Source organism: Cydia amplana, chromosome 4, assembly GCF_948474715.1.
Source record: "Cydia amplana chromosome 4, ilCydAmpl1.1, whole genome shotgun sequence".
Lineage (NCBI taxonomy): Eukaryota > Metazoa > Arthropoda > Insecta > Lepidoptera > Tortricidae > Cydia > Cydia amplana.
The window spans coordinates 6,588,566-6,604,523 of NC_086072.1; the positions used below are offsets into that span (position 1 = coordinate 6,588,566).

Sequence of the window (15,958 nt, forward strand, 5' to 3'; positions counted from 1 at the left end):
AGGTACATTATTAGCGATTCTAGTGTAATGAATTATTTATTTAATTCAAATCTAATCCTAAAATAGATTATTTATGTCATGTGTAATACAAAATAAATTAGTATATAAATGATTTAAATCTAACTAAAAATAAATTATTATGTAAATTATTTAAATCGATTTTAAAGAAATTATAAAAAAAGGAATGTTTAAATGAATTATTTAGATTCCAGTTTAATTAGAGTTGTTGATTTTTAATCATTGTATTTGTAAGTACATGTATTTTTATAGCGTTTACTGGAACTGGAAGATACTAAATGAAAATTTGCCGAATGTTGGTAGCCAAAGTAAACATATCTGTGAAATGTTGATTGGCATGTGAAATTCATGCAATAAAACTCCGGCGAAAAGGCGAAACACCAATATGGCCAATACAGGCATGCACTTTTGCAGCTCGCTGTATGTATTTTGAGTACGACACTTTATTTAGCGTAGGTACCCATTCCGGTTATGGTACAAATAAATCCAATTAAATCTATATGAAAACAAATGAAGCAGAGGCTACCGCGAAAACCGAAATTCGTTAATTGCGGGGATCTTTCTCTTTTACTCCAATGAAAGCGTAATTAGAGTGATAGAAAAATTCCCGCAATTTGCGAACTGCGTTTTTGCGGTCATAGCCCAGGTACTGGTAATGCGTACACCGCGCTCTCGTCAGTGTGTCCGTCTTCATTGCACAATGATCCGTAACATCACGTGACGTAACGCCGCCGGCCGCAATGAGGCTGCGCACACGTCCCGAGATAAATCGATAGATATCGGACATCGTATTGTATTATGCATGGTGATGCGAGCTGCTGGTTGTTCACAATACATTTGTCTCCACTGGGAGTGGATTTTTTAAAAATACGATGTTTTCACTTAAGTAACTCCTTCTCATCTCAAGATCGATATCAACTTACTATTTACTAGTTAACTATCTACCTATAGTCCAGTTGTAGTATAGGTAGATAGTTGACTACTGTAGTAGTAGTTAGCTATAGGCTAACTAAAAGGCTAGAGTCGGGCGAAGTTGATTCTGCAGCGTGTTTGACAGCACAGACTATGGAAGTGTTATTTAAAATTAAAATTTCATAGACATTTGACGTTTAATGATAAATAACACTTCCACACTCTGTGCTATGAAATTCGCTGCAGAGTTAGCTCTAGTTCTTTAAAAAAGCCGATTCGCATTCAGGCAGTAAAACAACTTATAACAATGTTTAACTTGAACCGCGTAAAATTACTTTTGTATTTCCTCAACAATGTATTTGTCAGTTTTTAACCACTGTCACTAAATTAAATAGTTTCACGCAAAGCGCAGTTGGCAATGCTTGGTAATTTAAGACGATAGTCCATCATTCATTAGTCTATCACCCCCCCCTTTTTTTCTCCTTAACCAGGCAGTATGCGTGAAGGTTTTTGATAGCTCATTTTGTTCCCTGGTGGTTCTCCTCAGTCGCTGCGCTCAGTGAGCGTTGTGAATTATAATAGTCCGATGAGGTAATGAGGGGTGTCCGATTCTTGCATGAACCCGATTGTTAGACAGCGTGGCGATCGTGTCATAATTACGGGTTATTAATGAGATCTCACCTACGTGCGATAAAGATGAATAATTAATGGGTTAAGCATGTATGTCTTAGGTTAAAAAGGGACTGAGAAAGTGTTTTAGTATGCAATGTTCAATAATGAAATGTTTATCGCAATCATAACTGCTAATTAAGCACTTATCTACTTGCAAAGGCGCGCTATGGAATGCTATGGACAATAACGTAACCTATAGTTTGTCAAAGGACTGTCTTATTTCAAACATAGACAGAGAGAATCATACTAGCTTTGTCTTACACTAGTACTAGCACCCAAAAGAAAAGGATGAGTATAGTTTTTTTTGTTCTTATTTACTGCCAATTTGGTTTGACCCATAGGCGTACCCAGAATTTGTTAAGGGGTGGGGCGGAAGTAAATACACTTATAAATCTTGGTCCAATTTAAAAAAAAATCTTAACTTCGGGTCAGACAGCAGGCTGGGTGGGGCAACTGCCCCACCTTGCCCCACCGTGCGTACGCCCATGGTTTGACCAGCTATATTAACCATCTTTCTCGCCAATGGTTAATTACCAATAAAACAAAATATGTACATACATAGTAGGTAGTCTAGTATCGTCAAGTTTCCCAACCACGATATTTTGTTTTTAATAGGTAATTATTATTAGGTACACAAATGCAAAAAAGACAATACCTACCTATGGCACACAACTACGAAAACGTAGTAATTAGGCATACTTAAATACTGTATTCCTTTCGCAGCCACGAGGCTGCATTTCCAAAGTAGATAGATACTTTATTGGAATTTCATAACATACCTACCTACTCACCTCGCGTCCTATCCTATGTTATTTCATAATTAGCTACTTTCACTGACTATCACAGGTGAGGTACCCACCATTAATAGAATGGAATGTAATACGAACGAAGGAAGCTTCGGAAAATGCTTGAAATATGCTAATTCGTTATCGATAGCGATAGCGGCATGTTTATGTTCTTCCGGCTACTTCTTAGATTTAATCGACCAAGTACACTAGTAAACTACTCGTACCTAATTGTATCTTGTCATGTCATGAATATGCGAGCGTGTATATGTAGCTTGTAATTAGTGGAACTTAACCACTTAGGAATTATAACGTCTGTGCTAAGAATATTTTGCGCAAGAATAATTTCCTCGAATTCTTTATGATGCTACTGTGTATTATCTGTATGTAAACATTTTAACCTATTTCTGGCCACCTATTTAGCTATATACTATAGGTATATATTACAATTTCAATTATATTTGGTACCTTGTATAAAAATAAAACAAATCCATCAATCAGGTTCAGCCAGATTACAACCAAATGGTAGGTATAATATATATTGGTTGATTCCCGCACGTCTTCCATCTCCGCCTCTGTTAAAATACAGTCTTAGACCGTATCTTTGGCTCTTAATGAGAATATAATACCACCTACCATAGTTCATCCTTACATTCAACACCCAACATACCTAGTCCATAATGAAATTCATTAACTGCCAATGCAACAAGCCGTAGACACCAGAAGTTAACACTCACTTATACAACAGACAACTTAGACAATCATATCGAATCGGGCAATGGAAATGTGAAAATGATTAGCTTCAGTACACCTGCCCTGCTCCTGAAAGTTGTTTGCTAAAATCTATTGGTAACCAGCGTTAAGAAACGCTCCGATTTTGCGTAAGTGCAAGTATCGGGGCGCTGCTAGTTTTGCATTTTAATAAGTGCAAGCAATTAAGAAATCGCATGCGTGTGATACTATTGGTTTGCTGTTATGTACTTACGTTATGGAAATAGCACAGATGACTTACCCATTAGACGGTGCATACATATATACGATGACTAGTTCACCATACGTTTCAGCGACATGCAACCGGTCTTTATGGCTGTGACTACGTTTACGACCTGGGCGTGTAGCCATTAGCTAACAACCATAGTAGTAGTGTAGCATGCCAATCTTTTACGCTCCGTAGCGAACGAAACGCAACGGTCACTGTCGCACTAATATGGAAGAGTGATAGAGAGTCACAAAGCGTACTGTTATCGTAGCGTAAGCGATGTCACCTTGGCTAGGCACCGTGGAGCCTGTTCTTGCGATCTGTTATGCCAGTACCTACTCATGCATAGGAATTTATAATTACGACCATAATGAGTCCTAATAGACCTCTATTACCTAAACTGCTGTGCTGCTGTAGTGTAACACGATGTAGCTAGGATAGGATATATGAAACTGGGCGGCACGGCTGGTATTGTACAAAAAACAGCTTGTCTTTGAAACTCTCCACCATGAGGAGCCTGTGAGGGGTAGTCTATGGACAATAGGCAATAGTGTCTTTGTCGTGTCGTGGGAGTCGAGTGGTCTCGCGAGTATCGCACGCCGTTAATTACAGCTATTAACACAATCGTGGGCCGAATAGTTCCATTATTTCTAATCTGAATTGGTAAATATTTAAATACATCCCTAAATTATGCAAGGATGTCAATAGTGATTAAAGAACGTTCTGCAATATTGATGACATAAGTGTCAATAGAACGCTTATTTTTTGCCTGTGCGCTATTAAAGGTTATATCATTTGATGCCGTTAGATCGATTACCAATGATTACGGATAAGGGACTTCTGACCGCTGATTCGCTGAATCATAATTCATTTAATGTTGCGGTGCTTGTGATTTGGCTAACCCAAGACGCTTTATAATAAACATTGTCGATTAAACACTTGAGGAAGAGTTTATATACCTGCAGTGTGCTCTAATTTTTCTGCAGGATAAATTATCCTGCAGAAAAGTAGAGCATAAAGAGAGAAAGAAATTTCTTGCCTCAAATTTTTGTTACGTAAATATTCATAGTGTGCAAATTTTTGTTACGTGTAAGGTATCCTTTAGTGTTATTAACTTATTACTTAATGCAAAAAAAGCCTTATTTAGCTTACTCTGGGGCTAGCTCGATTTGTGTAAGATTGCCCCATAATATTTGTTTAGTTTTATTTTATTTTTTTATCCGTTTTGGGCAAATTCAGACTTGACAAAGTCATCTGTGGACTTGAAATGAGAATTCTTGTCGGCGCTCGGGTCGGTAATTAGAAAAACGTTAATTGACAGTTAACGAGAAACGAATGAACCTTGACAATGACAACTCAATGCAATAACTACGTATTTGATAACTTCAAAGTTTGAAACAAATATCTTTGCTTCATGTTTCATTAGTGCGTTTAAATATTTGGTCCTCTTTATGTACAGGTACAGTCAGCAAAACCAAAACTACTAAGCAGCTTAGCACATCTTAGTTAAGAAAGTTAACTTAATCTAATTTATTCGTTTATTATTTTCAGAAGAACTCCAAGAACATAAGTTAGCAAAGACTGCAATAAGATGGAGAAGGACAAGATAGTATTCAAGGTAAGATTTTTTGGAACTAGTAATGTGTAAAATTATGTTCGACGCAATTTATCTACTGTTAGTATAACATTTATATTTTGGTCGATGAACTTTAGTAATTTCGATACAATATTTGATAACATAATAATGGAATACTTTGTACCTCTGCTAATCTATACGAGTTGGCAATAAGTACAGTATTATAACTTCAAAATGAAGACGTAAACAGTTTTGTATAGTATATGTAGTAGTACTAGCGACCCGCTCCTGCTTCGCACGGTTGAACAAATTTTTCTCTTAATTAACCTTGATACGATACATAAACCTTCCTCTTGAATCACTCTATCTATTAAAAAAACCGCATCAAAATCCGTTGCGTAGTTTTAAAGATCTAAGCATACATACAGACAGACAGACAGCGGGAAGCGACTATGTTTTATACTATGTATTGATAGTATAGTAAAGTTCCTATAGTATATGTACTTCTCGTATATCGTATAAATAGACGTCTGGCCACTGATAACGAGCCCAGATGTGTACATACGAGGGGTGTTCAAAATATTCTCGGTATGAGAATGAAAACAAACAAGTACGAAAAGTTTGATATTTTTATTTTTCAATATACTCCCCCCCTATGTTCATACACTTAAAAGATCAATCAATTATTTTTTTTAATCCTGCATAAAAATATTTTTTATCTTTGGTGTAAAAATGCTCCTCCACTGCCGCCTTCAATGCTTCATCATCGGAAAATTTATTTCCACGCAGATCCTTTTTAAGATTGGGGAACAAAAAGAAGTCGCTGGGGGCTAAGTCCGGACTATACGGTGGGTGAGTAACAGTTTCAAACCCACATTCAACAATAGCTGCCTTGGCAATATGAGCAGTATGGACGGGGGCGTTGTCATGCAGAAGCATAACACCTTTGGTTAACTTTCCTCGCCGCTTTTCTTTGATTGCATCCTTTAATTGACGTAGAATGTTAGCGTAGTATTGTCCTGTGATATTTACACCTTTTTCTTTATAATCGATCAGTAATACTCCTTCACAATCCCAAAATATCGTGGCCATGACCTTGCCAGCTGAAGGGATGACCTTGAACTTCTTGGGATGAGCTGAACCCTTAATGTGCCACTGCATGGACTCTTGTTTACTCTCTGGGTCATAATGATGAACCCAGGTTTCATCTCCAGTAACTATTCTTTGCAGCACCTCATCAGGATTTTCACCGCACAGGTCAATAAAATCGGAACAACAAGCTACACGCATGTCTTTTTGAAGCCGAGTCAGCATTCGCGGAACCCATCTTGCACTTACTTTTGACATATTAAGATGGTCATGGATAATATCATGTACGGTACCAATAGAGAGATTGGTTACTTGTGCTATAGATTTTACCTTCACTCGACCATCTTCCAATTAAGTTTTTCCACTTTATCAATATTTTCTTGTGAAGTAGCTACTACAGGCCGGCCAGGTCTAGGGTCGTCTTCAACACTCTCCCTTCCACGTTTAAACTCGCTTGACCACTTTTGAATGGTAGATAAAGAAGGAGCAGACTCACGGTAAACACAATCCATTTCCTCTTTTATGGTTTTTTGATTTTTACCCTGTTTTGTCAAGAATTTTATCACGCATGGATGTTCTAATTTAGTTAACATTGTCAATTCCCACATGATGTTCATGTTTGTTCAGCAATTGCAGAAAAACAAAAGAACATCTCGCTTCGAATTATACTTTTTTTTAATGTCAATGAATAAACCTTAGCGGCCAGTAACGAAAGAAATTTTAGAAGAGGTTGTAAGATATCAATACCGAGAATATTTTGAACGCCCCTCGTATCTTGCACCTTATATACACACGCATATTGTGCAATCACGATTCAAATTTATGATACGATACTACGCCCGTGTTAAATTCGCTGTCTTAATTATATTCCACGTTTCACTGGCACTGTCGAACCGCTGACAAATTGATAACATACCATTGAACAATATTATAAAGCTGCTGTCGTTACCAAGAGGGTGCGCCTTCTACTCGTAATGAAGCGGCAATGGGTGAAGTGAAGAAAAATAGTAGATTTTCTTTGTATTGGCTTTATAAAGCTACAAAAATTAAAGGGGGCGTGGATTGTATTTAATATTCGTGGATTGGATTCAACACAAAAACGGGGTTGGGAACTATCATGTAGATTTCCTTACTAATACCTCCTTCACCAAGCATAAAAGCCGTAACATCAATTGAATGATTCAATTGTTTACCTACTTACTGTGTTCTCGAGCAAAAAATTCCGAATTCACACCGGTTTTCCTGGTTTATTAAAACTTTAAAACCACAGACAATTTTAATTTTTTCATTTACAATTTGGCTGGCACATATAATTTTCTAACTTACAACTCTTTTAAAAAACGTCGTTTATAATTAAAACTGCAATCATACATATATCTGAAACCAAACATATTATCTGCAAAATATTCTCCTTTGGCTTTGATACACAAACGCAACCCTTTGTTAAAATTATCAACATTATGCACATGAAAAAAAAGTTGTAGGTACATATTTTTGGACCATCTTGTAGTTTAAATCTGTGACACGACCTTGATCGATTTCCTTCTTCAATGTCTTGAGAAGCATGCAAATCTGAAGCTAAGGAGATGGTTATATACCTAGTTAGTGTAGTTTATACAGCAAACGGGGTAATAAATGCAATGTCAACTGATGCAATAGATAGTCTGACTCGTCGTGTCGTACCTATTGCACACTCACGGTTCAGAGGACAATTCAATTAGCATAATAATGACAGAAACAGAACTGACCATTTACAGGCGAAGTGCAAACAACTCATTGAAACATATATCGCCCAACTTATGCTCATCGTGAAACACTTAGTGTTCAAAAGAACAGTGAGTAACACCGACTAATGTAGGTTTAAGAGTCATACGAACCCGCCGCCAAAAATTCGCTCCCATACAATCGAAGGGACGCTGCCTTACGCTCTCATTTTAAAACGACATGCTTAAGTCAAGTGCATCAACCTTGGAATGAATATTATCGTATATCTATGTCTAGAACTTTAGAACATATTATCGGTCCAGTCATAGATATTTCTTCTCTGTAAGTACTAGTTTTCTTTTCATAATAATTATTACAAACATCAAAAAGACTGAGTAGTAGTTTCGTATGTAAAACTTCTACTCGCTCTCATTTCTTTGTATAGTAAGGCTGCCTAATGCCTATTATCCACTATTCATAAACATAATACCATAATAAAAAATAAATAATAAAATATCATTTATTTCAGGCTTTTCACCCATACAACACAGAGACAAATCACACAATACATAACACAAGTAATTAAACGACACAATAACAAACCATACATATACTAACAGAACAATACAAAATAATGAAAATAAAAATGAAAATGAAAATGTCAACAAATAAATTATATAATCTAACTTAACTAGGTAGGTACATCATTTGGTCCAGTTATGGGACACTGGTGCATGCAATGACAACCAGTGTCCCATAAATGGTCCGTCAAGCCTGTCGGCGACGACTGCCAGCAGGGCGCTGCCGCTGGCGCGCACACGCCGCGCTGCTGAGGTTGCTCTCTTGCGCATGGTGGCGTAAAAGCAATCCACACGCGCCTCCGCGAACATTCCCGAGGCACTGCAAAACCTCGGTAAATGCAGCAGCGCCCTTAACGCGTTATTATATTGAACACGGAGAGCGTTGTATGCCTTCTGTGTGTATTTAACCCACAGGCTGCTCGTGTAAAAAGTGGTACAGTATGCACGAAACAGTGTAGTTTTGACGTTAAAAGAACAACGAGCAAACCTGCGGGCTATCATATTGGCTCGGACTGACAACGCTCTCCGCTCCCGTTCAATATCTTCGTCATCCTTAAGGTCGTCCGTTAACACATGGCCTAGATATTTGAACCGGTGAACACGCTTCAAGGGGACCCCGCTGAGACGTACAGGAGGTACCTCGGACGGACATTTAGTCCCCGCTCTGAAAATCATTAGCTCGCTCTTCTTAGCGTTATATTTAAGGCCGTGACTACTGGCAAACTGCTCGCAGAGACTAATGAGTTCGCGGAGACCTCCAACAGATGCACTCAGCAACGCCATGTCGTCTGCGTAGCTAATATTGTTGAAGCATACCCCGTCAATGTGACAACCGACATGGCGGCTGCTGAGCACCTCAATCAGATCGTTAACGTACAGGTTGAAGAGTGTGGGCGAGCTCAGCCCCCCTTGTCTCACGCCACACTCCAACCTGTACCCCTCCGAAATACTGTCCCCCCATCTGACATGATTGATCTGGTTATACCAATAGCGTTGGTTGTACATGTTGTAATCTCCACTCCGCTGGCTTTTCACTAATTTCAGAATGTTCTTTCTTCGTTCTGAAATGAGAGCGTAACTTCATTTTGTATGGCGGCGCGGCGGCTAGATTCGTGTGACTATGTAGTGGACAATTTTAGTGGTTTAAAAACATCAACTACCTACTTGGTTCTGCTTTTAATCGTTAACACGCTTCAACAAGAGGATGTTAGGTTATATTTTTTTCTATTGTTACGTCATGTGGCCATAAGAGACTCATCAAATACCTACAAAAACATCACAAGGCATCGTGAAAGTTCCGGTCCGGTACACTTCATAACATTAGATTGATCTTCCTATTCATCGGTCCAGTACTGGTGCGAGACTGCGGCGATGATAAATGTCTAACGCGAAAGTTTCTATATTCTTGACTTTACAATCGGTTGTGGTTATGGCTAGTGTGGTTGTGGCCAAATATGTAATGAATTGAAAAGAAAAATAACATATCATATATTTTAAATATGTTAAACTATCCCTTTTGCGCTACATATTTCAAAGAAACATATTATAAATATGTTAAACTATTCATTTTGCTCTACATATTGAGAAACCATGGACAAACAAGTAAATATACTTACCTATGGATAAAATGGACAGGTATAATATACGTTTGGTTATCTATTTAGGTACCTACTTAAACGGTTTACGAAGGACTATTTGGCTCGTAATACTAGTTATGGATAGTTATCAAAACCCAATCTTTTAAAGGACAAGTGCAAATTATTCAATCGTAGGATGAAATGAAGCCCTGCGTCCCTTGTGTCACGTCACGAGTCATCAAGGCACGCCGGGTCGTGCGGGCGGTGCATTCCTCGCGTGCCTACGCACCAAGGCTCTGCGTTCACCGGACTATTTTGAGAAATAAACAAGTAGATAATCGATCCTGTATCATGGGAGCGGCGTTGTTGATTTGGTTTACTCCTGTCCGAAGGATCTGACGGGAATATTATTTTTGGATCCATCAACAATGTGGCTTAATTCAATATAGCGAGAGTATAAATCAGACGCAGTTTAAGAAGACAGTATACAGACCGATAGACACAGGTTCGGCACAAGTTCGAAGTGCACGAACTTGTGTCGAAGGCCTAACTAAACGTTTAATATCATATGCCTAAGCTAAGCCATTGAAGTTAGTTAGGAAGTATTACTGCTATTATATTGATGTCAAACATAAAATCACCCTTCTCTTACTATTACCTAGTTAGTTACTTGTATTAGCAATTAATGTTGGTATCATGCCAGTATTCCTGCAGCATTATGAATTTATATTACTTTAATTAGCAATACTGATACTTCTAATCTTGAGTACTATATCTAAAGTTGATATATGTCCCTCGTTAAACCTTTAACATGGGATCAATTAAAATTAAACGCACGGTACGTGAACCCGTCTCTCGAGCCACTGCACTAAGTGCAACAGGTGCGTTCGCAACGTTTGTCAACCACCTTACCTCATGCGCACCAGTCTAAGCTTGACCTGTGGTTAGGCATAGTGCTTAATTATCTAAGGATCAAGTTATACTATGGACGAGCTTATATTTGACTCAGAATAAATAGATAACCTGTGCAGGAATGATTAATCGTCCTCCCGCTAAGAAGGCATTTAAAACCGGCCCATCAACTCCGAAGCAAATTACACACTTATAAGCTCTTATACCCTGAATAAGCGTTGAGTTAAAATAATTTAGCAATTTTACCAGTATAGTATAACAATGTTTTTGTTTTTTAATTGATTATTTAATTACCCTTGCTGGCCGGTTGTAAACAAGTTCGGCGCCGTGGCCGCCGCAGGTCGCAGTTGAGGCGAATGACATTCCTCTACTCTTTTTTTATCGAGACGCAAGTGGAAAACACCTTGAAATAAATGCCTTAAAGTGATGTCATTACTAGAGGATGTACTATTGTAGAGCGGTCGTGTTCGAACAACGTAAATAATTAAGTAAACAGCAGGTATTAAGACATGTGGTTCAGGCGATTATAAATTCAAAACAGAGTCCTGGTTTCAAATCCCGGCCCTTTGTTTCATTGAGATTTGAGAAAAAAAAATCCAGGATACCTACCTTTTTTAGAATTTCCATCAATTAGGTCTTCAGCAAAAGAAAACAACTGCGAAGTTAAATCTGTAAAATAAGAGCATGTGAAGTATTCAAATCGCATTGGGACAGCATGTGGTCGATTGCACGTTCGTTGGCCATAAAATACTGCACCGGTGGCTGTAGACCACACACTCGCGGCGGATATGACGACCCACACATAGGCCGATAATCAGACGGACGATGATAACGGACCATTTTTATCATTGGACTTATGCATACCGATTAGTTGATAACAGATAAACTAAATTATCACGGAACTAAATAATACAAGTTTACATAATCAGAATTCATAGGTAACTTAAAACATGCGAAAAAAAAACTGATTTCTATGACTATTAAATAGCTACATAGGTACTACGTTGTACCAATCTAATAAGAACACAATAGGACAAGGTAAAGACTCCGTGAAATCTCAGATGGAAGCACTTACGATAAAACATTTTGTTTTAAACCACGAGCTATTTAGAAAAATAATATTATGAAATGACCTTCTACTACTTACGCCTGTTCATCTCCATTTAAGTATCAATTGTGCTTCGTAACATTAAACGCAAAAAGAAGTACCTAATAACTTACCGTATGTGTAACATACAAGAACTATGTCTGTTCAAGTGAGGCGAACTGTATGGAACTGTTCCGGCAGGACGTTTTTGTTGAGGCAACGGACCATTACTATACGTCACTTTCCCAACCTCCTGTCTATTCCAGAAGTTCATTTGAAACTGAACTTTACATAGTACGTATCAAGGTTGCTTATTTCAATGTATGAGTATTATGAAATGAGATTAGGATAGCTAGTAAACTATCGAAGCATTAGTACAATTCGGAGGTGCGGTGCCTAGTGAGACGTGAATCGTTATGCCATGAGCTGTTAAGTAGCCATCCGGCAACAAACCTTACTTAGCACGAATGTCACGACCACGACTCAGGTAGCGACATACCTAAAATGCCCATACTTATCACGTAACTACTGTACTTCGATCTAATTAATGGCTACATTAAAAGATGCTAATCGTTGCTGTTGATTTGCAATCAATTATGAACTTAATGGATGTTTCTAGCCTTTTAACTAAGGATATTGATAAATTAAATATAAGTATTAAAAACGGGTCACTCACGTATTTTAAGTCGAAAAACGCTCGACATGTTTCACTCCGTACCGAGGAGTGTCATCAGGAGCTTGCGTTTAAATATGTCTGTGTCTTACGGAAGTTTTGTTATTGATATTGATAAATTATTGAATAACCGATTTACGTTAACCACACATCATTATTGCGTTTATATTTTAGGAAAACAAAAAATGGTAAGTACGGCACGCTTTGTTTCATCTTGGACAGTAGCCATCAGATATACCTATCGATCGGAGCGGCCGAGGTGCTCAAAAAATCTGAACACGCACTCTAAGGCCTTGACAATGGAGGCGTGTTCAAATATTTGTGAGCACCTTGACCGCTTCGATATATCTGATGGCGACTGGACAAGAAGTCAGTCGTTCAAGCCATACAACGAGTTTTGGCTGACAAATTGAACTTGACAAGTTAATTGAAACAAGATGAGTGATGTAATGTGGTTTTGTTCCTTGAAAATCTCATTAGCAAGCATGGTCACGCTCTATTAACTATTCATTTTGTTACCGATTTAATAAAAATACATGTTTTGACGCAAATTAAGAATGGAGTAGGTATATCTTTTTAATTTCAGTTTCAATTTATTTACCAAATAAAGATAACAGTGATCTTATATTTGTTAGTACATTCTTAAAAATAATGTTAGTACTTAACCATCATCAAAATTAAATACAATATTAAAAGCGCAGACGCCGTTCGTCACCGTTAACGCAAGCTCCTGATGAGACTCCTCGGTACGGAGTTAAAATGTCGAGCGATTTCGACTTAAAATACGTGAGTGACCCGTTTAAAAAAAATAATATGTCTGTGTCTCACGGAAGTTTTTTTTATTAAAATAGTCTTCGAAATTATAAGGAGTACAATTGCAGGTTGAATCAGTTGAATGTTTATTACTTTTTAACCCCCGACGCAAAAAGAGAGGGGTGTTATAAGTTTAACGTGTCTGTCTGTGTATTTGTGTATCTGTCTGTGGTATCGTAGCTCCCAAACGGATGAACCGATTTTCATTAAGTTTTTTTTTGTGTCGTAGATAATTTTATCCCGAGTGTTCTTAGCCATGTTTCTTAAGTTTTAAATTTTGGCACAGAATAAATAATAGTACTAGGTACAGAAGTTTCACTCTCTAACAAAACGAGTCTATTACGAGTATTACGACAGATATGACCGCTAGGTGGCGCAAGCGCGAGCAGGCGTCCGTTCCGTAGCGCCGCGCGGCAACTATTATGGCTAGACACCAAAATTGGTGTGTGGGCCGCATGTACTTGTAGCGACGCGACGAAATCGCGAAGTGAACCACGCCTGATTTTGGTTATATTTTCAGGTGTATAAATAAAAATGAACAGCTGTTCATATTTTGAGCCAAAGACCATTTCCATTTGATATAAGTACGCCATTCCCTTCGTATGTAACGAGTACCTACGATAAATGATAATACGCTTGTACGAATTTATGATGTATTAACTAAGAATTAATTAGATATTACAATCCAGAGCGAATGGCAGTTTAACAATTAGTAGCCACATAACTTTATGAGCTGAGTCATGTGCAACACGTGCATTCAAAAAGCACGGTGTCCTATATGGTTAATATTACCAGTCTGTATTTAGCCTGTCATTTAAGTACCTTACCTATTAATTACTTGTCAAGTGCTCAAAAGTCTATTGTATTCTAATTTGCTTACATCTGTTTAAGAACGCTAAGGCTAATCCGGTCACGACCCCTTCTCGTTGACATTGCATATATATTATATAGTGCATGAGTAATTTGAAATCCGAAAGATTGATGATTTTTTATTGTAACTATTGATTGGCTTCTGAGCCCACTATAAACGGCGTCATCGTGCTTTCCTTTGACTATAAAAACTCGCGATCCATCGTTTTCTCTCTGTGGGCCCGATTCGGATTTTGAACTAGATATCCATTAGATGTCTTAGACATCACCAAGATACGACAACGATATTTTTATGATCTAGCCTGTCAAATTTCCGCGATTTTGGAGATACTCTTGAACGATATCCACAATGTCTAAAACGTCGCGTTATGTATTTTTAGATCTCAAAACGATTTTGGAACTATCTTAATACGATATTTGCCCGAATTGAGCTGCAAAAGATATCTGGTTGAAATCTAAACTACCAGATATCTAGTACATATCGTATCGTTCTCTTCTCTAGAACGGATCTTGTTTTCCGAATACCGGCGTAAGTCTTGAAAAACTCGCGATCTATCGCTTTCCCTGTGTATGTTGAAAGCGGCTGCTACGTTATTTTTCACGGTTTAAGCTGTGTACATCTGTAATTAAGTGAAATGTTCATCGAGTCTTATGTCACGCCGAAGTGTTTAACTGATTTGACCTGCCTGGGCCGTGAAGACATATATTTTATTGTCAGCAGCCGGTGTTGCGTAGTGTTCACATTTGCATTTAAGAAACGAATGTTTTACACGTGAATAATATTTAAGAGTGTAGGTAATAATTAAGATTTGATCGACATCTTTAATATTTGGTCACACTTGTCAGTTATTAACTTACAATATTAATTAAAAGAAAGCGTGTTTGATGATTGCAAAATAAACATAACGAAGATCCAATGCTTTATTCAAGCATTTATTAAAAACGGCAAAAGTCAATACCAAATCAATCGTCAATCTACCTAAGTGACAACTTTTAAGCTCATCACGGTGCTTAGCCAATGTGCCAATCATTAAAACTCTGTAGCGTGTAGTCATCTTTCTCTATCAGAAATCAGAAATCGTTTATTTGCGAACCATGGTACATTTTAGTTGGTACAATAAAAACATTGAATCACATGGCACCCTATAAAGGGTATAGCAAGTATTCTTATTACTCTTCCATATTGGTGCGACAGTGACAGTAGCGTTTCATTCGCTACGGAGCTTTAACGAATGGCACGTTGGCTACGCACCCAGATAAGAGACAAAATTATAGAAAGCGTCTTGATCGATGGTTTCGTATTATAGCCAGCACGCAAACAGCCGCTTATTTTACGGATAGGTCAAATAAACAAGACGCGAAACTGTGATAGAACCAGGATAAATAAATGCCTAAATAAATATTGTGGGACAATCTTACACAAATCGACATACTAGCCCCACAGTAAGCTCAATAAGGCTTGTGTTGTGGGTACTATATATATTTATTTTACACTAATTAAAAAAAAAGTTTAAAATTTGTTTACGACATTTATGGTCACCCTCTTTCTTTTATCCATAACAAGTGCCAAATTGAATGTCATCGGAGTCTGATTACTTTTGAAAAATCGTATCGCACTGAAATGTGACATTTTATTTACTTCATACTCAAAATGCTGCCATAACGGTTAAAAAGGTTTTATATTTGTTAATTAAATGTTTTGTAGATAAT

At 37.6% G+C, this 15,958-nt stretch overlaps 1 protein-coding gene across 1 annotated transcript; it reads right to left on the bottom strand.

Moving 5' to 3' along the window:
• Window positions 1–8,439: 8,439 nt before the first annotated feature.
• Window positions 8,440–9,321, bottom strand: LOC134647501 (uncharacterized). The gene has a single exon (XM_063501852.1). The coding sequence runs from the start codon at window positions 9,319–9,321 to the stop codon at window positions 8,440–8,442; it is 882 nt and encodes a 293-aa protein (XP_063357922.1).
• Window positions 9,322–15,958: the final 6,637 nt, after the last annotated feature.

What these genes read in the sequence shown, in the direction of transcription:
- LOC134647501 (XM_063501852.1), bottom strand. Translation starts at nt 9,321, where the DNA reads ATGTACAACCAACGCTATTGGTATAACCAGATCAATCATGTCAGATGG.